The 25,112-nt window shown below is 43.1% G+C and overlaps 1 protein-coding gene across 6 annotated transcripts in view; it reads right to left on the bottom strand.

Moving 5' to 3' along the window:
• The window catches only part of FRMD4A (FERM domain containing 4A), a 412,586-nt gene that overhangs the window by 227,656 nt on the left and 159,818 nt on the right, over positions 1-25,112 (bottom strand). Inside the window, exon 1 of one of the 6 annotated variants that reach the window (XM_083464148.1) lies at positions 5,643-6,093. The exons of the other annotated variants lie outside the window; for them this stretch is intronic. Within the exon in view, the coding sequence (XP_083320274.1) occupies positions 5,643-5,801 (159 nt within the window). The 5' untranslated portion in view covers positions 5,802-6,093. Of the gene's footprint in view, positions 1-5,642; positions 6,094-25,112 lie in introns of those variants that run through there. 6 annotated transcript variants of the gene reach the window in all.

The raw sequence follows: 25,112 nt of genomic DNA, 5'->3' as shown, positions 1-25,112 counted from the left end.
ATCAGGCCTTTCTCCCTTCATAGTGACTTGTTAGCTATGAACTGAGCTCACTCCACTTTTCAATCTCTGTTTCCTCAAGCTCTGTAGTCTTGTAACTGGCTAGATGAATGTGAAACATTAATACCTCATGCCTGAAAGCAAAAGGAAATGCATCTACAGAACTCAAATCTCACATTTATTTAGCCAAGAATGAAGTTATAAATCAAGAACTATATATTTTGCAAATGTTAAATGGTATGTTTAATATTTCAGGCCTCATCTTTCACATGCACATTGATCATTCTTGTCTCTATAAAATGCCTGTAAAATGTAGTTCTCAAGCCTGTATGACTAATCTCTGTGAAATATAATAAAATATCTTCAGCCAAATGGAAGAATGTGAAATTTCACTTAACGGTGCATACGAATTGGTTTATTTTCAACCCAGCCATTCCCACTTATCTGAATCCCTACTCCATTCAGCAGCCAGCCTCAGACAACACTCTGGCAGCAGTCTTTTGGACCACTTGAGGCCTGTAGACCTCTTCCAAGCGCTGCTCCAAATAGAGGGCATCACGCTGACCCAGCCAGGAGGCTAATGAAGTAGGAAGTGACAAATTCCATCATGGTAGCAACTGTCTATAGCTGGGATCCAAGGAAAAGATATGATTCACAGAAAAGAATATATCTCATAAATCAATCTGTGCAGCTTATTGGGGCCTCTTCTTCCTCATGAGACAGTTTAATCTATCATAATAGCCACATATAAAAATAATTCTTCTCTTTAAAGATGGTGTTGTTCTGGTAAAAAGGGTTGAGGTTCCTTAGAGGTTTTTGCCTAATGTCTTCAGAGTCACAGGGCTTGTAGGTTGAAACAGAAGAGGAGATTGCAGTGTTGTGGACAACTGGAGAGTAGACAAAGCATTATTTCTAACAACTAAATAACTAGCAGATGAAGACAGCACAGCCTGGAAACCACCAGTGTCTCAACTGCACTGAATTTTCATGTCAGCCTGTCAACAGAATTGCACTTTGACCAGCACTTTTTTGCACCAGATCAGCACAACTTCATGATGTAAACACAGTAAACATAGCTTGGGGGGTTACATTTCACCAGTCTTTTATGTAACTGTGGTCCTTTATCACTGAATTTGCACACCAAAAACCAGACTTGGGATATGTCATTCCTGTCAGGTCAAGTTGGGATCATGAGATTTCATATCCACATTTGGGAAGTGTCCTCCAGAACCCATGAGGTCAGTTGCTGGAAGTGATGATCAATGACAGTTTGTATAGAATCTGGGAGATGGAAAAGCTGGGGAACCCAGAAGTAAAACAGGCAGAAGGTATAGAATCCTAGAATTGTAGAGTTGGAAGGGACCATAAGGGTGATCTAGTTCAACCCCCTGCAATGCAGGGATCTTTTTGTCCAACAAGAGGCTTGAACCCACGACCTTGAGTTTAAGAGCCTCATGCTCTACCAACTGAGCTATGATGCTTGTGTTGACCAAGCAAGGAAGAAAGCCAGGCCCTTTGAGTGACTCATCATCAATAACCATTAGCAAGAAATCATGTATAAAAAAGTTGATCACTTAATAGTCATTACAATATGGTCTGATCACAGGGGAGTTATAATTTCAGATGCTGGTCCAAACCATTGTGGCGTTCGTATGGAGCCCCCCGGTCATCTCACGGACTATTGACCCGTACACCACTAATCCGCTGCCACCAACCAGGTCCTGTCTGGTAAAATCACTTCAGTCTCAGTCAGCTTTTCAATTAATAAAGAAGAGTGTATTTTATTTCAGACTTAAACCAAAACTATTACAGCATTCCAAACAGTGTTCCTCTTTACTTTCTTAGTCTTATGTTCCTCTCCCTATCTCTGCTACCACCCTACACTCAAGGACCAACTGCTCTAACTGTCTCTCTATTACCAACTGCCTTTCCCAACCAGCCAACCCACTCAAACCAACCAACTACCCACCCACAACTCCCAACGAACTCTCTCAGACTCCTCCCAGAACTAGTTTTATAGACCCACTGACTCCACCCCCCGGTCCTGTCTGTGCAATCTATTTAACTATTTCCCCTCCAGCACTCTCTCATATATGGTAAGGTCACAACCATCTCCTTGAACAAAATCCTTCATCTCAGCTTCCACCATTTCTGAAATAAAGATTCACCACAATGGGATTATTCCTAATCCTGAAACTCTTATTTAACGGATTCATGCAGATATGTTGATAATGGGGGGAAAAGACCTGATTGACTTCACCTCTGGAGAAGACAACTCTCAGCTTAAAGAAGAAAAGGCTATGTTGTTATCTTCTAAAGTTGAGGACCGCTCTGCAGTGTATAAATGTAAATAAGCGGAACATGCAATTAAGTGGAACAGAGGAAAGGTTGTTTGGTTTGCAAAACTGATGACTTGTAAGTGTCACTGAACTATCAAAGATCAATACCACCTTTAGAATTTTCATAACATCTCATGTCACTTCAAGTTCCAACTAGGGTTGCTCATTGAACCCTGGTCTGCTCCTGTGTCTCTAAGAGCTATTTTTTTTTTGCAAAAATACGCAGGTGAAAATTTTCATGGCATGGTATGTTCATGTCTGCACATCAAGTGCCAGGAGGACAAACCACATTGGCGGGGGGGGGGGGGAGTTGAGAGACCAGTGTTCTACAGTGTGTTCATGGCTAAGAGAAATAACTTTGCAGTGTAGCCAAGAAGGTAAAAACAAATCTGAGTTTTGCAGCTAGATGGAAGAAACAGAGAACGGGTGCTCTGTGGGGCTAATTTTTGCTTGCAGGGGGGAACTGATGTTGCTGCACAGATGAGTGTAGGTTGTCTGGATGTCTGCCTGCCTGCTTCTCCATGTTGAAAATGTATATTTGTAAATAAACAAGTAGCACCAAGTCTTCAGTGCTTTCTAACCCAAGCTGCAGCTAAATGTTGACAAGCCATCCCTGGACCTTTTCACCACCCGGGGAAGTGGGGAACATACAACACTATTCTTCGGTTCCAATTTCCCCTTCCAAGTTTTCATCTTGTTCTTTGCCTCAAACCAGATGTGCATCTATTTCTCAACCTAAGATCCTGCTGAAAAACAAGGTGGGAAATCTCAATGGAACTCCTCTTACATAAGGCTCTTTCATACAAAGACTTGGCATTTTCGGTGTTTGTGCAGCATCAGGAAAAACCGAGGGTCCAGTCTTGAAACAGTCTTGAGCTCTTTCAGGCTCCCACACAGTCAGTGGAGCAGAACTCCTCTCTCGATACAGCCTCCAACAAACACAGAAGAACTTGAATACAAAATAAATAAAATGACTGTACTACACCCAGGAGGATATTCTGGTACCGTTTTGTTGGGGAGCACAGTTTTTCTTTATCTAATTTCATTTAACCATGAAGTTGTATAATTTTATCCAGTGTTTTTTGCTTAAAGATCAAGAATTTTGCAGGCTGTAATGGCAGAACTTGACATGAGTTCACCTCCTCATCCTCATACTAGCTGGTGAAACAAAATGCACAGCATCACCCTATTGGCTTCCCTGCCAGCTGCTACCAATGGGTTGAAAAGCAAGAGTAGGGGGAAGGCAAGAGAAAACACTAAACGTGAAAATCTAATCCACATGCAAAGCTACCAAAGACTGTGGCATGAGCTGACTCGTTCCGGGTAGAACTAGAGGTGATGCTTCCACCAAGAAAAAAACAGCTTCTCTTTCCACTTTGTTGTGATGCCACCACAGTTTCTTTGCTCCCAGCCCCACCACCAGCAGCCAATAAAGGTTAACGGCATTACATGGTGGCATCTCAGCAAGAGGAAGTCTGCCTAACCTCCACGGAAGGGGCAGGACAAACTTAATATTGTTACAGGCCAACCCAATCTCTTCAGCTGTGTGAGATTCCAGGGGTTCCCGGCATGCTTACCCAAGGTTTGTGTTTCCTTTGGAAATGCGGCAAAGCAGAGACTGGGGTGTCTTTATCATAAATGGTTTATTTACACATACATACATACAACTGGAGCCTATGATGGAAGGGTTCAAAGCATTACACTCCTAGAGGGTCCTGCTTCTCCCATTTCACTCACCTCGGGTTCAAACTGTCAGTTTGCATTGTGCTCTGACCCACCCCTTCAGCTTGCCGCATTTAACAGATTGACACCCTTTCCCCGCAATCACACTGCAGCCAAAAGAAAATCTATAACTTCCTCCTAAGAAAAACTCTGGCACTGTCTTCTGACTAAGCCTCTCAGAACTCAGGGTGGGGCTCCCTCATCCCCAATTTGCTGGCTGGCAGAGAGTCTCCACTTTCCTGATGGGCCATCTGTCTGTGTTTGTTCCCTGCAAATGGCCCATCTTCTCCCAGGCAATTTTCTGCTAATGAAAAAAACTGTTTTGGTATGTATTTTGGCATCTGGCAGCCCATCTTAATACTCCAGGCATCGATTAAACTCTAACACCTACTAGACCCAGCACCCATTAGACCCAGGAATTTAGGGGTCAAGGCACCCACAAACTTATAACAATATGAAGATGACACTTTCAGAGGATATATCGCTATGCTCTGTGGGTGAGGACTTCCTGCAGAACAGGTCTTATCAGGAGTTTCATTCTGCACAATGTAGGAATTAGGCCTTTAGTGATGTGGCACCTCCCTTCGAAGAGCCTTCCCCTTGACTATTAGGCAGATCTTTCTCTTCCAACAAGCCTTTTAAAATTTTTTAATTGCTATTTTTTCCAGTTGGCATTTGTATTGGAATTGTTTTTTACCATTTTGGGAGGAAGGGTGCTATGGGTTTGCTGGGGCAAGGATCCCCTTAACTTCTGGGCTGCCAGCTTCTCCCCATAATTTCTGAAATTAGTAAATGTGGGGTTTGAAGTGGCAACAGAGCCTGTGGGATGAATTGAGGGGTCACAAAGGTGTGGGTTGCAGATAACTCTAGGGTGCACTCTCACTTCATCTTGGGCCCCAACCGGGTCAGATGCAGCAGTACCCTGCTCTCTCTTTCTTGCTTTTGGCATGGCTGGTGCATTGTGTCAAACTCCACCTGTGCGCAGAGCAGCAGAACCAGGAAAATAAAGAGCAGCGGATGAAAGGCTTCCTTTTGCAAAGCAAGAATGTGGTCAGTGACCTCACAGTTCTGCAGGATGATGAACTGGATTCTGGGATGCACTCTATCGGTTTGTTCAATGCCCCCTTCCATGTACTGTCTGTAGAGGTAAATGAGTGATGCAGCCAGAAAGTGGAGGCAAGGAGTGCTCTTTGCTACCTTCTAGCTGCCATGCAAAATGGTCAGAATTGTCAGAATGAGATGCTGGCCAGAATCATAGCCCCATGTACCCTGCCCTGAGCCACCTGGGGAAAGTGGAAAAATCTTAATGCAGCAAATCTTAATATAGCAAAAGGAAAAAAAAATCTGGAAATTTAGTGTAGAATTAGGTCCTACACAAAGCAATCCTTAGACAATACAAGTGTAGAATTAAATGCTACACAAAGCAATCCTTAGACATTACAAAAAAGTCTAAGAATCACAGCCACAAAAGACCCGTCCTTGCATGATTTCCCAGGCACTCTAAGTAAAAAACTGGCTAGGAGCTTGTCGCCCCATCACCACCCCTACCCTGGTCCCCAATATGTTTAAATAATTTTACCCTACCTGGTACACAGCTCTGGAGATGCACCATGGTTTAAGCATTAGTCGCACAACCTGCAAGTTTCTGAATCGATAAGTCCCCAGAACCCGCGACGTCAGGTTCCACACTAGGCTGTCCCAACTGTACAGCAGATCTTCAAATCTAAAAAGCACAGCAGCCATGCCAGCTAGCAAAACGGAAGGTCTGGCGCTGGTAGTCCCGGGTGGTTTGCTGATTTTTCAGACTACTAAAGAATGGCACGGTTAAAATGTCACAGTGATTTTCCATGAAAGGAAGGGAAAAGAAAAAGAAAAACACCAAAGCCAAAACAAACCATTTTGCTAGGAGTTCCCCTTTGCAGGGAATAGGTTCTCCCAACGTTTTCTGTGTACTGTATCTTCTAAAATAAAATACTGTTGCACTGAGGGACAATGTAAAAATATCCCCTTTTTGTTCTTTTTTCTTTTTTTTGCTACAAAGGGAGTTGCATATTTTTTTTAAAAGTTGGTCTCCTGGTATAGCTATCTGTCTTTATAATCTCACTTTTCTCTGCTTAGCTCCTCGCAGAGGAACTGAGAAACAAACTTAAATCTAGAATCATCACTTAGCCTTCAAAGTGCCGGGAGTACGTCCAGAGAGGATGGAAAACAAACCCCTTTTCTGTCTCTCTCTCCCCTTCTCTGCCAACATTCTCAAGGCATTCCATCTTTCTTTTTAACTCTTTAAGGTGCAAAGTAGAGCCAATGAAGAATTGCTTTGCAACACACATCTTTCTGATGTTTTAAAAGAATAAACAAACTGTGGAAGCTTTACATCAAACTGTTACTACAGTTCAGCATATTGCAACGACTGCAGCTTCAGGGTAGGATCATAAACCACTTATTGAATAAAATAAAAGTTTAACCTACTTAATTTCTGATAGTCTTGTGTTGTTGAAAATTGGGGAGATTCAGCAGAATGAAGGAGGAGGGACGAGGAAAGGGTAGGTCTTCTGTATGGAGAAGGCGGAGAGAAGCTATTGGGTGACAGAGAGAAAGCAGAACTACTCAACACCTACTTTGCCTCTGTTTTCAACCAAAAGGAAAGCAATTCCCAACCTGAGGAAGCTGCAGCCCCAAATAGGAAAAGAGGTAGTAAGGGAACACCTAGCTACTTTAAATGAATTCAAATTTCCAGGGCGAGGGCACTAATATAATCTTAGAGAATTCTTGGAGAACAGGTGAGGCCACTACAGACGGGAGGTGTGCAAATGTTGTCCCCATCTTCAAAAAGGGAGGGAAGGAAGACGCAGGTAACTACCGACCAGTGAGTTTGATGCTGATACCAGGAAAAGTCCTAGAACAGATAAGTCAACAGTCGGTCTGTGAGCATTTAGGAAAGGATATAGTAATTACTAAGACCCAGCATAGGTTTCTGAAAAATAAGTCATGCCACATGAATCTCCTTTCTATTTTTGGATGGAGTTACAAGCTTGGTGGATCGGGGAATGCTGTGGACATAGTGTATCTCCATTTCAGTAAGGCTTTTGAAAACGTCCCCCATGATATTGCGAGGAAGCTGGTAAAATGTGGGTTGAATTCAGCAGCACCCAGTTAGCAGACAGCTAAGACTGAACATTGACAGGGATGGTAGCTGACTAAATCAGAGCAGAATAAATGTCACCATATTCAGAAAATTCCGCGGAAGTCTACAGAAAGTCATTGCAAGCAACACCAATTCACAGAGGGAGTGGACAACTGAAGCATGAGCCAGTGTGAAGCTGGATTAGATGGTGAATTTCCACACACACCCCAGCTGGGGGTCGGATCTTCTTGTCTCTAGTTTCTTGTTAGGAATGATCTCAGAGATCTCAGTCTAGATTCCTTGCTATGGAAGGTGCTAAAACACCTTAGTTTCCACTGCTAACCAGCAAGACAATAATTGAAATGCTTTCCATAGAGCTACTGCCCCTTCTGTCTTCCTCCACACCCCCACCACATACTGTCCAAGATAAAAGAGAAGGGTTTACAGGACAGATGGCAAAGATTCCCCCCACCAATTCCCTGCACTTTTATTTTTAGACATTAAATACTGCTCCCTGCAAACATACTGTACCAAATAAAGAACACAGTTTCTCTCAATCCTGCCCCCACAAACTCCATCAATTGTTTCCCCTCTCCTCTAAAAATTAAGTAAAAAGTTGCTCCTCAAGGAACCTTCCCCGTGTGTCATCACTTCACTGCAAAATTAAACAATGCCTGTTTCTTCTCACCAGAGCACAGAGAAAAGAATCTTCAGGAATCAAATCCAACGCATTGTAACAGGCCATGCTACTAGACTGAGCCAAAGCAATCCTCGCCATGCAGAATCAGTGCTGGATTAAACCCTGTAGAGCCTCTGGACAATCAGAAATCTCAATTTTATTTCAAGATCAAATCACTATTATTTTGATCCATTGTTGCAGGGCCCCTAAAAGGCTTGGGACCCCTTGGTTGGTGCCTACTCTGGTCAGAAGGCCAGTAAAGACGCCCCTGCTGTCTTTCTGAGTCCTTGATTGGTCCATGGGTTCCATAAGAATCCACTGACCAGGCCTGCAAATCTTCTTCCCTCCTGTTTCTCCTCCTCCTCCTCCGTGGTTTCTTCATGGGTGAGGGTTATATTTCCCCAAGGAGAGCCCCTGGTACCTTCAAGGGGGAGAAATGATGTGTGTCAGGCTGTGAGTTAACCACTTTGAGCCAGTACCACTACAGCAAACAAATCCTGAATGGCTCTGGGGTGTCGTCATCATCCCCCCATTACATGGGTGGCTCCAGGTTTGAAGGAGCCACAGTCAGGGTGCCGGGGTCTCATCCTCCATCAGTAGGGTCTAATGAGCTTAACTGGGGTGGTGGGCAACAGCAACCTCAGCGACCTGATGGGCAGCTTGGTCTATCTGTCATTTTTACTTCCTACAATTATAGACTCATAGAGTTGGAAGGGACCTTGAAAGCAATCCAGTCCAACCCCCTGCAATGCAGGAATCTACACACCTGGCCCACCATCCAATTTGGAACCACACCAGACCCAATGGTCCCGAGGCAGGATTGATCTGGCAGTTGAGCTCAGCCACCTGGCACTGCTCAATAGGGCTGGGCAATATATTGATGTATCATCGAAAATCATCATTTGAAGTCCATATTGCGCTTGTGTGTGCTTTGCAAAAATCACCATGTGGGGAAAATCACGAAGCAGCCAATTCTCTCAATTCCTGCAGCCCCTCTGAACTCTGCTGGCTCAGCTCTCCCCTGTCTCCTGCAGGGGCAGCAAATCACCAGAGCAGGTGCTGGCAAAAATCACAGTGCAGGGAAAACCATGAAGCCAGCCAAGGCCTCTACATAGCTCCAGCCTTTTTTCTGACATCGTGATATATCAGTATACCACGATGTTCAGCTGGTGATATATTGTGATGCTGAAAAGCATATATAGTGGTGCCCCGCAAGACAAATGCCTCGCAAGACGAAAAACTCGCTAGACGAAAGGGTTTTTCGGTTTTGCGTTGCTTCGCTAGATGAATTTCCCTATGGGCTTGCTTCGCAAGACGAAAACATCTTGTGCTTTTTTCTTAAAGCCGCTTGAAGAGGTGCAGTTGCGACGGACTGTGCTTCACAAGACGAAAAACATCGCAAGACGAAAAGACTCGCGGAACGAATTATTTTCGTCTTGCGAGGCACCACTGTATTGCTCAGCCCTTGTGGTGTGTGTTTGTGTGTGTGTGTGTGTGTGTGTTTGTGTGTGTGTGTGTGTGTGTGAAGGAAGGTACCAGTGATTTGTGTCTACCAGCAGCTTCCTAAGGATGCTGGCTCCATATCATGAGGCCCAGTCACATGTTGTGTGCAGTCCTGCCCCCACCATGCAATTTAATCCCTTTGGCTATTTTGAATGAGGTGATGATGATGATGATGAAGAAGAAGGGGAATGCAACAACTTGACCACTCTTTGAAAATGGTTTTCAAAAATGCATGGCCTGAGTTCATCGGCAGGATTTGGGGCACCCCTGTTCCCTGTATTGCTTTCAAACATGTAATTATGCAGACCCCCCCCCCCAATTATCTTAGTATGTATTTATTCAACTGCATGGATTGTAAGGTGACTCTATGAGAGCCGTTTAAGTGCAGCCTATACAAATGACCATTTTAAAACACAGAGCTCCTTGTTTTAGAAAAGCCTGCTCAGCGTCCTATGGAGCCTTTCTGGCTGATTAGATTCATATAATATTTAACGTGGATTTATCCAAGCATGAATAGCTGCCAATGGACGGAAGGATGATTACTGGCCCTAATTCTCAAATTCACTATACAGAAGGAGCAAAGGGTTCCTGTACATTTAACTGTTGCGTAGAAGAGAGATTTTAGGCATGTACAAGCCTATCGTGCTGAGAATTCCAAGACTACGTATGCCAAAATCCCCTCATCTCCACCGCTGTGAAAAGGACAGTAGGCCAATTGTACTCCCATGTAGTTGGTCACTCTAATTTCACTCCATAACATGAAAGCAAATATAACTTGTGATAGTCTGGCCATGTTGAAAGGACTTCTTTCCTTTAAGACATGGACAGCAAACCTGTGATACAAGATGGTGGGGCTTTATGCATGCCTGCACAGAAATATGAGCCACCCCCAAATTCCCAGTGTTGTTGTGGCATAATTTTCCATTCCTAGTGGTGCTTAGTTTGGGCTCGATGCTTCTAATTTTCAGTTTAGCTAATGCATCTGATTGACGTGTGGTGTTAATTACTTGTACAGTTCAAAACCGCAGATTCCTTTTAAAAGATCTAAACTGTAATTCAAACCCTCCTGCCTTTGATCTTCTTTTAAAAATATCTATGATCTTGTGTGCATGAGTTATCGTTGGAGTTTTATACGAATGTTCATTTCACATGAGAAGATCCTGCTTTCCCCCCCCTTTGTTCTTGTTCCCAGGGAAACGATCATCCAATAATCCCTGCTTCATTCACATCTGACTTCCATAATTATTTAGAGCTTTTCCTTCCACAATGTAGCTTAAGAAAAGAGTGACTAGTGGGGTGCCACAGGGTTCTGTCTTGGGCCCAGTCTTATTCAACATCTTTATCAACGACTTGGATGATGGACTCAAGGGCATCCTGATCAAATTTGCAGATGACACCAAACTGGGAGGGGTGGCTAACACCCCAGAGGACAGGATCACACTTCAAAACGACCTTGACAGATTAGAGAACTGGGCCAAAACAAACAAGATGAATTTCAACAGGGAGAAATGTAAAGTATTGCACTTGGGCAAAAAAAATGAGAGGCACAAATACAAGATGGGGGACACCTTGCTTGAGAGCAGTACATGTGAAAAGGATCTAGGAGTCTTGGTTGACCACAAACTTGACATGAGCCAACAGTGTGACGCGGCAGCTAAAAAAGCCAATGCAATTTTGGGCTGCATCAATAGGAGTATAGCATCTAGATCAAGGGAAGTAATAGTGCCACTGTATTCTGCTCTGGTCAGACCTCACCTGGAGTACTGTGTCCAGTTCTGGGCACCACAGTTCAAGAAGGACACTGACAAACTGGAACGTGTCCAGAGGAGGGCAACCAAAATGGTCAAAGGCCTGGAAACGATGCCTTATGAGGAACGGCTAAGGGAGCTGGGCATGTTTAGCCTGGAGAAGAGGAGGTTAAGGGGTGATATGATAGCCATGTTCAAATATATAAAAGGATGTCCCATAGAGGAGGGAGAAAGGTTGTTTTCTGCTGCTCCAGAGAAGCAGACACGCCGCAATGGATCCAAACTACAAGAAAGAAGATTCCACCTAAACATTAGGAAGAACTTCCTGACAGTAAGAGCTGTTCGACAGTGGAATTTGCTGTCAAGGAGTGTGGTGGAGTCTCCTTCTTTGGAGGTCTTTAAGCAGAGGCTTGACAACCATATGTCAGGAGTGCTCTGATGGTGTTTCCTGCTTGGCAGGGGGTTGGACTCGATGGCCCTTGTGGTCTCTTCCAACTCTATGATTCTATGAAAAGCCTTGCTAGATCAGGCAAAAGATCTATCCTGGTCCACCAGTCATTCTGCTTTCCACACTGGAGAGCCAGATGCTTCTGGGCATGAGATGTCGATGGCAGTCATCCCAGAGTGTTGTCTCCAGCAGCCCCTGGGACGCAAAAGGTACAGTGTCATTGCCATTATAATGGCAGGGCTGACATTGGTGGCCCAACATCTCATGGTAAACAGGTTCTGTCACCATAGGAATTTTCTCTCTTATAAGTCCAACCAACTAGTTGTAAAGACTGTTGCAACTGTGGGAGGCTTCTACCACTATTTGGAAAGCATTACTTAAGACTGAAATTGCTCTACATAATATTAAATAAAATAGGATTATGCTACAAAAGTAATTTATTCCAGGCAAAGATTGTGGAGCTGAGTTGGGGATGGGGCCTGTTTCCATATAGGACTGCCACATGGCCAGTTTCTTCCAATACCTCATTTATTTGCAATGTCCCACACCTCGAGACATCTTAACATTAAAGTAAAACAACAAAAGGTGATAACCATTATTCCCCTGCCATTGGGTTAAATCAGGAACCAGAGGCTGCTGAACTCCAACTTCCAGCCTCTCTGGCCATTGCTAATGCCTGTGGGAGCATTAGCTCAGCAATATCTCAAAGGCCAAAGGTTCCTTATACCTCGCCTAACCCATTTGTCTTCAAATAGTGGAGCTAGGGGTGACTAGGAGTCACAATTGTGTGAGAAACCCTTTAAATAAATTTTGCTACCTTACTGAAACTCTTGGCACACCACTCAGAATTCTAAGGCATTTCACACAAGGACAACACACTTCAATTGTTGCATTAAACAAACTTTGTGTAGTTGTCACTGCATTCATCCATTTGTTCCGCCACTTTCCCCGGGAAAACCCACTCTTTACTACTAAATCAGAACAAACATCTATTGGCATTGCTGCATATTTGTTTGTTCCAATTAGCAGTGAAGCAGGGAGACCAGTGGAAAACCTCTCTGAACTGTGCCTAGAAAGTATGAGAGAAGTGGAAAACCCCTTGGAGCCGTGCTTTCTAGACACAGGACAAGTGGAAGTGTGGACAAGCCCTGAATCGTGACCTTTCCCAGAGTGGGTTACAGCAATGACACCATGGTAGTTTTTGGTGTGTAGTGACCTGAAGCAGAGTTGTCATGTGGTGGCGCCCTGCCTAAAAATACTTGTCTGACGCCAACATTAATGTTCACTTAGATTTTTAGATGCAGTGATATCTATTTTTATCCCACTGGATAAAAACATGGATTTTAAGCGTTTTTAGCATTTATTGCTGTTAATGCTCCATTGTTTTGAACTGATGCTTTTAATTGTTAGCTGCTATGGAAAGCTTTTGAAATGATTTATACATATATGTACAATATATGATAAAGAAATGATAAAGAAATTTTAAAGTGGGTCTCATATTATATGCCGAAGGAAAGGTACGAGTCCTCAGCTGGAAAAGCTTATAGCCCCTGGTCTAAACACAAAGGAACATCTGGACTTTTACTAACAAACTATCAAGAGCTTCAAGATCTGCTTTAAAACATTCTCAGATTCTTGTGGATACAAGTAATTTAGGACCCTGGGAAAGTATGAAGTAGGCACTGACCCTTCTAATTAATCTTCCCTTTGCAAGAGACGAAAAAACCATTCTTAGAAACATTCCCCCCTACAGACGGTCAACAAACCATTATCCAACCTGACCCTGGAAGACATTACATTGTTCATATAATATCAGCTGGCCAGGAATGAGATCTCAAGGGTCATGGTGGATAGCTCAATGCTAACATTGACCCAGTGTGTGGCAGCTGTAAAAAAGGCCAATTCTATGCTATGGATCAAAAGTATAACAGTCAACATCATAAAGACTTTATAGAAATCTAAAGTTCAGCAACACTTCAAATACAACAACAACATTATTTATATGCCGCCCATCTGACTTTTTTATTTATAAATTTTCAAAATACAAACAGGAAAGGAAAGGAAAGGAAAGGAAAGGAAAGGAAAGGAAAGGAGGAATAATATGATTGGTTGACTTCCCATCCATCCTTCCATGGTTTCCTTAAGTTAACAGTTACTGCTGCATATTCTATTTTAGCCAAATCAATCCTACATCTATATTTCCCTTCACAGAATTATAAACCGTTGAACTTACTCCAAACTGACTAGTGTCTTAATATTTTTATAATAATTTTTCAGATACTGAGGTCAAGGCTGTGGCTGCTCCTCTGCTACCACCATGGCTGCAGCATCAATGTCCCGAACGTGTAGTATTTAATTGATTGATTGATTGATTGATTGATTGATTGATTAAAGTGTCCCCTGATTCATTGAAAAAAATCTGGTAACCTTAAGCTAAAACATGTTATGAGTTACATGACAAAAACCAAAGAATACCAGATAGACAGACAGATAGATGGGAAAGCAGGCAGATAATTATAAACCACTTTGATGATCTTCAACTGTTCTCATTATAAATCTGAACCCAGCTTTAGGGTAGGCTCAGCAAGTAAGAGGGGACCTGTTAACCAGCCTCAGCAGGACAGAAACAGCTTTATAATTTTATTTTATTTTATAACCACAATAGCATGCAAAGAAGTCGGCATGACTTGTGACTTGACAGATGTTCTAGTTCCCTTCGGTGCCCAAGGAAATGTTAGTTAGATGTTCGTTAAATGGTGGTAAGTAAAATGAATCACATAGATTACAGGTACACATGCACACAAGAGCACACTATCTAATGCAAAGAACCCACCAGCAGCAGCCATGATATGAGATTGCTCTGATCCACGTACACAGGTCACCAGAAGGATATACCCCTTGGTTGTGTCACACTATAGACATCCTTGAGTCAATTACTAAGCTGAGCAGAACAGATGCATTTAGCGTGTTACGGTACTTTGTGGAGCTGTGTGCAGTTGAGCAATTTAGCACCCAGCACACTGTTGGCACTAAATCAATGTTTAGTAGTACTACCTAGTCAAGGTAATACTACCCATGGGAGACCAATTTTTGCATTCCAATGTAATGTTTTTGTATGATACTAGTAAATTCACTAACAGGAATGTATGAACACGCCTCAATCCATTCCAATATTCATTTGCACTTTCCTCTGGTGTTTTCCATTCTGCTGCAAATGATCTATTTTCCACAAGTCTGTGTTCCACTGATTGTTTGCTGATGTGGAAATATACCTATTTTTAAAATTAGTTTTTTACATAGACACGCATATACCTGCCATCAGTATATATGTGCAAAGTAATCACCTTCCCTGCATGTCCTCTTTAAAAGTGAATGACACAGGGAGTCATTTGTAGCAAAACAACAACAAAAACACCCAAACAAAAATCCCCTTGACACCTTGATGACAAAATTAATGAACTGTCTGATTGCCCATCATAAAACCATGTATGGCTGCAAAGCTAATAGTGTCTACTCAAAAGCAAGTCAATTGAATTCAGTGGGGCTTCTTCCCAGGTAAGTAGAGTTAGGACTGCAGTTGCTCTTGCTACCTTGAGTTCAGCACAAACCTATCATCCTCTCTCATTTTCCTCATTCATGCATCCTGAAAGGACAGATTAGTTATAAGTCACAAAAACTTTGGAGTGCGGGTAGGGGAAAATAAAATTTAAATGTAAGTTTACTTTTAAAATGAGGGTATAGGGTAGTCAAAAACGGGTAGTAAAATCCAGATGGTGTGCCCCGCTTTGACAAAGAAGTTAGGACTTTAACTGAGAAGCAGTTAGCAAGACGGTTCACTTTCCTTGGTGGGGGGCGTTGCAGCCAGGCCCCAGAGCACAGAAGTGGTCCAGCTAATAGCAGGTCAGATCACCAGGCTGCCATCTATTGGCCAATGTCAGCAGTCCTTGGCAGGTGTTCCCCTTGGCAGGGCCCAACTGGCCAATGGGGGCACCTGAGCCCACTCCTAGGGGTCCTTAAATTGAGCCCTGCCCAGCAGTCTTTCCTTTTTCCTTTCCTGCCAAACCACTGTCTACTGTAACCAATAACGTTGTGGCCATATTCAGTCTAAAACCCCAATATGCTGTTGTCCTGTGTGATTATTCATGCTCCCCTAGGGAACTTTGGGGTCATGGGGTCTTGGCACAGAAGAAAGATAATTTCTTTCCATGTTAGAAAAACAATAATGAGTGATAGAGCCCATGCTATTTTTGTTTTGTTTTGAAATTCAAAATAGGAAGCAGATTAAGGATGACATTCTAAATCCACTTAACTGGAAGGAAGCCATACTGAATTCAATAGGAATTACTTCTGACTCAGCATAGTTAGGACTCACCATCTCTATCCATGGCTCATGCATGAAGAGCAGGGTTAGTCTTTTTTCAGAAGTCCCTGCACACTGCCAGCAGGTGTTTCATGCCAACCACTATTCTTATGGGTGCATAGCTTATGTCCCCTCTCTGTGCCTTGAGGGGGCGCATGAGCATCTGTAGAATCAGGTGTCACATGAAAGATCCTGTGTGCAGTGCATGAGATGGAGGATATCTGCTCTACACCACAGAAAGTGGAAGACCATCTCCAGGGCTGGCCCAAGCCATTTCTCTGCCTGAGATGAAGGACAAGATGGTATCTCCTTCCATGTGCAGGGTGGCAACTGAATCTCACTTACAATGGGGCAGCACCATCCAGTGCACCTGAGGGCGGGCTTCGAGGGCACAGTTCTGCCCTCCCAACACTTTGCCACCACTCCCTACACCCCTTAGCAAATGCTGCCTGAGAATCTAGCTATATTGACTTCATATTCTATAGCCTCTTGGATATATGTCTTCCCTTCCTTCTGCCCTTTGTGCAATATAGATTTAAGCAGGGGTACGGTGGTGTATGTCCAGTTGTGTCAGGCTACCAAGTTTGAGCCCCATTTCAGATAGATGCAGAGCCAAGAGATGGCACCGCAGCAACTCAAAACTTCTCAGTGCAGATGTTTGCAAGCAGGTTAATGCAACCCGTCTCCAGGTGTCTACACCCAGTGTATCATTTAAAAGTGAATGGCATAAGACAGGAGGGGGGGGGCTTTTGGCTGGCTGGCTGGGACAAATTCAGCCCTTGCAGCTTTTCTCTCTCCCCACCCCCCAGGATTCTGCCCAGGCCACATCCCTTACTGGCCCTGCACAGAACCCTTCTGGGGTGCGTTCACCTGGCTCAAGTGCGTCCTGGAACTATGGCAATGGCTGTAGGCGGATATGTAGGAAACTCCCAACCTTTGCAAGGCTGGAATGTAGCCCCCTATGCAAAGCTAAGAGTCACATCCACTGCTCTGCCACTTTTGCCTCTGGACACACTTTCTGTGGGCATGTGGCCAAGGGCACAAAATGTGGCCCACAGGCAGAAAATGGTATTCCACCTCTGGCACAGGATAATGGCATTTTTTGTGCCAACCTCAATGAAATTATTAAAAGATGCCCCTCCCCCAACTTGATCTCATTTTGTTTAAGACTGGAGGAAGGAAACTGGCAGTCCCTTTGGAATCCTGTTTCTGACGAAATTACATTTCTTTGCTTCATGGGATAAGGATGGCCCTATGCAAAGCATCAGGGAAGATAAAATACAGTGAAAGGAAGCAGAAATATGCCCAGCCACACTGCCTTCATAGAACCACAAACCTGATCACCTTCCATTATTTACCATATATCCAAACATTATAAAGAACTACTGAGAGAGAGAGAGAGAACACAGAGACTTGATTCTAGACACTTCATTGTCTGTAAAGAAAGCAGACAGAGGTTGTTAAGAAGGCTGAAATCGATAGCTAACAAGAAGGATTTATGATCTCGATTCAGAAACGTATGAGTCATTCCTTTTTTTGTGGTTGCTTGAAACTTCTACTGCTTCCCCATCGCCCCCTCCCAATGGAATAAGAAATTAAGAAGAAAAATATGCTATTCACTCCCCTTATCTTGATGCAAAATGAATGCAAATACTCTGTGCCACTATCTGAAACCTGGCTTCCTGTTATTAAGGAAGACATCCTAGCATTTAGCAGCACAAGAATTCCCCCTCCCCTAATGATTCTGTAGTTTGCTTCCTGCTTGTAATTAAGTAGGTCACAGCTGTGAAGCAAAGAGAACAAGAAAATACACTCAAATCACACAAAGCCCAAAGCGATCAAATCATTTGCAGCTGAAGGAAATGGCAGCTTTAAGAGAAAGAATGAGGGTGGTGGGGACAGAGAGAGAAGAGAACCCAATTGCAAAAGTCTGGAGTCTTAAGGCAAATGAAAGAAAATGTGAGATGATGATGAACTAGAAATCTTGATTTGGCCCAGATGCAGAAGAAATATAGGATAATTATTCAGAAATAGCTGATGCTTTGGGGAAAATAAGATGGCTTTGACAAACACCAATCCCTTACGGTATTCTCAATCTGCTCCTATTAGTATTGGATCCCAAGCGACCACTTAAACTGCCAGCTAGCTTTCAGAAGGGCTGCACAAGTGGCGTTCACATTTCAATTTTTCCTGTAACATTTCAACTAGAATGCCTTTTTAAAAAAGGGGGGAAAGGGTTTCACTCAGGAACTATAGTTCCATTCACAGTTATAAATAAACCAGGATCCCTGGCTTGTTGTGTTTTGCCCCCCAGGGCTGATCTGAGATTGATGAGGATGATGATGATGATGATAACATCATATTATTATTTGTACCCTGCCCATGTGACCGGGTTGCTCCAGCTACTCTGATAGGCTTTCAACACGTATAAAAACACATTAAAACATCAAACATTAAAAACTTCTCGATACACAGCTGCCTTCAGATGTCTTCTAAAAGTTGTATAGTTATTTATCTCCTTGACATCTGATGGGAAGGCGTTTCACAGGGAGGACGGAGGCACCAGGCAGCTGATTTTGGGTGGCATGAAAGGGCAGCAAATTGCTACTTTTGAATTTATTATTGTTTTGTATTTTTCTTTCCCTCAGAGAAGTACTTCTGGAATATTCTGTCTCAGGTATCAAATAACTTGGACTGGATCTACACTGACCTTTTAAACATCATTAGAACAATATTAGAAATACCATTCCAAAACGTCACAGGGCATATTCTTCAGATAAAGTGCTTCTTACCTCTGTTCTCTTTTGCTCCCCCCACCCTGCTTTCTGGTTCCTCTGCAGCGCCCTCTGGTGTCACATTTTTATAATGTTAACAGCAGAACGTCATGTGGCTATATCATAGAATCATAGAGTTGGAAGAGACCACAAGGGCCATCGAGTCCAACCCCCTGCCAAGCAGGAAACACCATCAGAGCATTCCTGACATATGGTTGTCAAGCCTCTGCTTAAAGACCTCCAAAGCAGGAGACTCCACCACACTCCTTGGCAGCAAATTCCACTGTCAAACAGCTCTTACTGTCAGGAAGTTCTTCCTAAGGTTTAGGTGGAATCTATCATTCCTTAACTCTTTCCTACCAGGAGAGTAGAGGCATCCTTGGTCAGTCTTAAGCACTCTGGCTCTAGCTGGGGAAGGCAGAAGCCCCATTTGCTGCTCTACCTGAAGCAGCAAAATGTCTTGGGCAGCCCTGTTTTACCACAAATAAACCTAACTGTTCTTGTGGCACAAGCAAGGTAAGCAATTCTTAGTTTCCCACTACAGTGGTACCTCGGGTTAAGTACTTAATTCGTTCTGGAGGTCCGTTCTTAGCCTGAAACTGTTCTTAACCTGAGTTACCACTTTAGCTAATGGGGCCTCCTGCTGCTGCTGCACGATTTCTGTAAAGTTCTTAACCCGAGGTACTATTTCTGGGTTAGCGGAGTCTGTAACCTGAAGCGTAGGTAACCTGAGGTACCACTGTATATCCAAGCCAGAGACTGTGGTTTGTTGTTTCCTAACAAGTTACAGAATAATGGAATTGTAGAGTTGGACGGGATCTCAAGAATCATCTAGTCCAACCCCCGTAAACCATGATGAGGCCAGAAATCCCGTGAATGCACAGCCAATAGGTTTATACAGAGACGAGTCACAAACAACATTCTGTGGGCCAGTGCTCACTTGACTGTTGAATACATTCCTGAGGATGATGGCTATCCTGAGAGAAGTTAGGCTGTGGGAAACCGGAAGACTCTCTTCTAGTTTGTAATGTTGTGTATCTAGCAGGACATTAATTTAGGTTAAAAGCAATGAAATTCTCACACCATGATTCCAGCTCTGTACAGTAGTCTCAGCATAAGATACATCAGTACAGATGCATAAACCACTGAGATAGAGCCCCGTCTTTGCCAATGAGCTGCTAACAAGATAACATTCCAAGCATGATAAAGTCTATGTATCTCTCATATTGGATCATGTGCTGCTGAGTTTTTACGATTGATTTCCCAATGCTCCAAAGAGCTATGCAGAATCAACTAACATCTGTCTTTGGAACTTTGCACACAAGTTTAGGCAATGCAGCCCAAGAACTGTAGCAGGATATGGACACCAAAATCTGAGACTCATAAAGTGTGCTAATGATGCTAATGGAACATCAGTACATGAAGGCAAGGGAGGGGCTGAGATGAGGCCACACATGTTTTCGCAAAGCACAACAACTTACTAACTGGGCTATTAAAAACCTTGAGGGTTGGGGAAAGGGGTTATAAAAATGGAATACAAACATGAAATAAATTTTCCATAGTTTCCACACACAAGGATCAAAAAGTTCTAAACACCCAAGTCCCACTACTTGTTCTGTGACCCTAGCAAAGTCTAGCTAATTAAATCTGCCAAGCTGAAGTTAAATGAACTATGAGGAGGAAGAGACATGTATAACAGAACTGGTGGATTGACCACTTCTGAGAAACTCCTCCTTTGAGCCTCAGGGCCATGCATGTTATGGTGGGGGGAAGTGAAATTCTATACAGGGCTTCTGTTTTCAGCTGGTAATTCTCAAATGCAGGAATGGGAAACGTGTCACTCTCCAGATGTTGTTAGACTCCAACTACCATCAGCCCCAACCAGTATGACCAATGGTCCAGAAAGATGGAGTTTGTGGTCCAGCACCAGCTGGAAGACCACATGTTCCCCACCCCTGCCCTAAGCTATCCTTTTATTTTAAAACTGCTTCCTTAATAAATCATATCCATGATATCACTTCCACAGCATGCATGTCCAATTTTTCACTTCCCTCTGTTTTCATGCCATGGACACCCACTGCTCCAGAACATCCATCATTTGTGAATTTTGATACGGCACAGTGGAAGCTGTGATGAGCTTTGGGCCCATTTACTATCTATAAGAAGTACACAAATGTGTGCATCATTCCAGGCAGAAATCTTGTCAGGCAAATAAGGTGCTCCAACTTCAAGCTCTCTTGGGATTCAGTACACTGCATAAGCAGCTGTGTTATTAAGAACAAGGCTTTAATTTAATGGCAATTTATTATAAACAGGAAAAAACTTTTAAGGAACCTGCGATGCCCCCCCCCCACTATTATGAACGCTGGCTTAGAAAATTATCACGGGGGGGATTGAATCTGTCCTCATCCAACCAGTTCATTTCAGGATAAGAAGTTGCAGACAACAGAACTTCCTGTTCCCTAATGAACAGCCAGTGAAAAACATGGCAACAACTAACAGTTCTTCCACAGTAGTTGTAGAAAAAAGCTCGCTATAAGCAAGTAAGAATCCAGTTGATTGCACCATATAACCCTTGGGGTGAGGAAGTTTATAGCTGTGCTCACCACCATGTTTAAACATGATCTCTGTGTCTACATGCTGTGTTTTGATATGTTTCAAAGCAACAGTTGCCCCCATCCTCCCATGGTATACATGGGGCAGTCTGTAGAAGCTTCCTCTAAATTTTCAAAAAGTGCTTTAGAATCTTAGAAGATAAGACGAGGCACGCTTGCGGACCTAACTAAAGAGTTAAATAACTGAACATCCACTCATCCTCTGTGGATTCAATATCTTGAAGCAGTTTGAGTGATAATTTATTTTTGCCATGTCTCATGCTCCATGTTTAAAAAAAATATAAAAAGATAAAATACATATTAGTTGTCCAACAAACAGCCTATACACTTGGAAAATAAATAAATCTGTAACAGTATTTACATTCACAAAGTGTGAATCATTTTTTATTCCATCTTTTTTATTCCATTTTTTATTCAAAGAAGCTACAGTTAGAACTGGATATGGAACAACTGATTGGTTCAAAACTGGGAAAGGAGTACAACAAGGCTGTATATTGTCTCCCTGCTTATTTAACCTATATGCAGAATTCATCATGCAAAAGGCTGGACTGGATGAATCCCAAACAGGAATTAAGATTGCCGGAAGAAATATCAACAACCCCAGATATGCAGATGACACAACCTTGATGGCAGAAAGTGAGGAGGAATTAAAGAACCTTTTAATGAGGGTGAAAGAGGAGAGCACAAAATATGGTCTGAAGCTCAACATCAAAAAAACGAAGATCATGGCCACTGGTCCCATCACCTCCTGGCAAATAGAAGGGGAAGAAATGGAGGCAGTGAGAGATTTTACTTTCTTGTGTTCCATGATCACTGCAGATGGTGACAGCAGCCACGAAATTAAAAGACGGCTGCTTCTTGGGAGAAAAGCAATGACAAACCTAGGCAGCATCTTAAAAAGCAGAGACATCACCTTGCCAACAAAGGTCTGTATAGTAAAAGCTATGGTTTTTCCCAGTGGTGATGTATGGAAGTGAGAGCTGGACCATAAAGAAGGCTGATTGCCAAAGAATAGATGCTTTTGAATTATGGTGCTGGAGGAGACTCTTGAGAGTCCCATGGACTGCAAGAAGATCAAACCTATCCATTCTGAAGGAAATCAGCCCTGAGTGCTCACTGGAAGGACAGATCCTGAAGCTTAGGCTCCAATACTTTGGCCACCTCATGAGAAGAGAAGACTCCCTGGAAAAGACCCTCCTGTTGGGAAAGAGAAGGGGACGACAGAGGACGAGATGGTGGGACAGTGTTCTCGAAGCTACCAGCATGAGTTTGACCAAACTGCAGGAGGCAGTGGAAGACAGGAGTGCCTGGCGTGCTCTGGTCCAGGGGGTTACGAAGAGGTGGACACGACTGAACGACTAAACAAAATGGAAAGAAAAGCAATGAACTGAAAGCAAAGCAAACATTTTTACCCCACCTAACCAGTGGGGTAAAATCCATAGGATTTTTGTCGAAATACTGTACAATGAAAATGACACTGTTCCCAACTGAAGTGTCAGTGCAACCACATTATTTGTTGCTTCTTAGGTCTCATTATTGTTTCACAAGGAATTCATCTAACATATTATGAAGAGACATTACTCACCGTTAATACTAAAACACAAGTTTATATTTATAGAATGGGTGTCACAAGCTAAGAAGACTTTAAATTTAAATTAGGACTTGCTTTATTTCAAACTTTGTACCACTTTAATTATACCTTCTAAACATTGCTATCTTACTGAGCATGCAAACAGCAGTGGAAATTAATCATTTGTTCTGCACCCTAAAACTTTGCATTTGAAGTCAAATTAATGTTCACAACAATGTTAATAGCTATAAGGCTTAGAAACAAAGTTCTCTTTGACATTGAAAAAAAGAGAGCTTATAAACAACATCACTAATACACACACCAGTTATAGGGTTGCAATATTTCAAGAAGTAAAAATCTGAACACAAAGTGTTGTTGAGTTGCTCATAACGGAGCCTGAACCAGAACCGCCCCTCCATTGTTATTTTTTTAAAAAATCCAAATCCAGGTCATTTGCTTTAAAATGTAAAATTCCCCCTGGATGAGCATGTAGGACCCGCAAAAGAGGACATGTCCAGGAATTCCCAGACGTATGGCAACCCTACAGCAGCATTATACCAGCTGATGGGAAGTCCAGGGGAGGAGATGGGCTTGTTGTGCTCAGATTCTGCCTGCAGACTTCCATTGAGCATCTGGTCAGCCACTGTGAAAACAGGAAGCTGGACTAGCTGGGTCTCCGGCTTGATGTAGCAGGGATTCTTCTCATGTGCAGACTCTTTTTAATTCTCTGCTTACAGCATTGTGCATATAGGATTAAGGGTTGGGGGGCTGAAAGGACCACTCTTAATTTTCCAGTGAAAATTATACCACCACAGTTACACCACCAGATTTACTGTTTTGAGTTGTCATGCTGTTTAAAACCATCAAAAAGTATTCAGTAGTTTCTAGGTATAGGAGCGCCCAGCCCTGGTGAAGGAAAAATCCCAAATGTAGTATCTTTATGGAAAGGTCAAATTAAGCCTTCTAAAATGCTGGTGCAGAGGTCAGAAAAAAATAATAATGTCAGATTAAGAAAGTACAACAGAAGGGCAAGTCAGCAGTTGTTATGTCAAAGCACTTCCTCAGTGACAGTTTTATTATTTAGACTGCCTTTCACATTTTCATAAAAAGGTTCATTTGACTACATAGTGTCACGCATGCAAATTTTGCACTTCTGAATTTCTTACAAGAAAAGAAGCCAGAATACTCATGATAGTATCCTTTTCCAATTCTTATACAAAGTGATCAATTCATATATAGTACTTTGTTCAGCTTTTGCTGAAATGTATTACAAAGAGGCATTGCTGTTAATAAAGTTTAAAGTCTGGCACTAGCAATGTTGCTTAGGAGAGCCAAAGCGCATAAAAATGGCAGCTTGAAATCCATTCAATAAAGTTTTTATATTCCTAAAGCCAGAGTTTAAACTGATTTCATGATAGAGAAAAGGGGTGGGGAGCCTTTTTGCTCCCAGTGGGTGAGGATTCTTGGCGGGGGGGGGGGCATGGCCACACAGTGCTGGATTCACACGTGGAGGCCAGCAAGAGTCTCACCTGAGCCCAGCTGGTCCCTCTCTTCCCTCCATGCGCCTCACAGCCCCAAACCAGCTCAGAGGACCAGGCTGGGGGAACCCCCAGGACAGTACATGGGGGGAGGGGAGAACATGCTATATGGAATTCTTCCCACACTTTCAGCACACAGGGAGACTTGTTCAACATGATTGCCCTCCCTCTGCCCCCCCCCCAGTGCATGGAGCATGTCTCTGGCTGCACTGGGAACACTGGGGTGTGTGCACTAAATGATGTAACAAGTCTGGTTGCTGTGGAATTGCTGGTGACTGGAGACTAAACACCCCACCCAGCAACCCCAGTGCAGCCAAACTATTTCCCCGGAGTTGTGGATGGCTGGGCAGTGGAGAACGTGGGTGGGGTTCTCCAGAGCTTGGCAGACAAGGAGGGCATCAGCTAAGAGCCACATTTGGCTTACAGGCCACAGATTGCCTGCATCTAATACAGAAAGAGCCAAGTGAAAACAAAAATGTAGGAGGTCTAACACATAATCTGTGCTGCTGGATCAGCCTGAGCAAGATTTCCGGTGGGATGCATTCCCCGCAAATGCTAAACCTTTATTAGCTGCTCGTTCATTTCTAGCTATGTTAAATGTTGACAGAAATCCACTGCAATGCAACTGAGCTGTGCTTTAGAGGGGCTAACTGGCCTGCTCTAGTGCAGCTCCCATTTGCTTTGACAGAACTTGT

This window comes from Podarcis liolepis (genome assembly GCF_965112155.1).
Source record: "Podarcis liolepis genome assembly, chromosome: 10".
In the NCBI taxonomy this organism is placed as follows: domain Eukaryota; kingdom Metazoa; phylum Chordata; class Lepidosauria; order Squamata; family Lacertidae; genus Podarcis; species Podarcis liolepis.
This window is presented reverse-complemented; position numbering and strand designations above follow the sequence as displayed.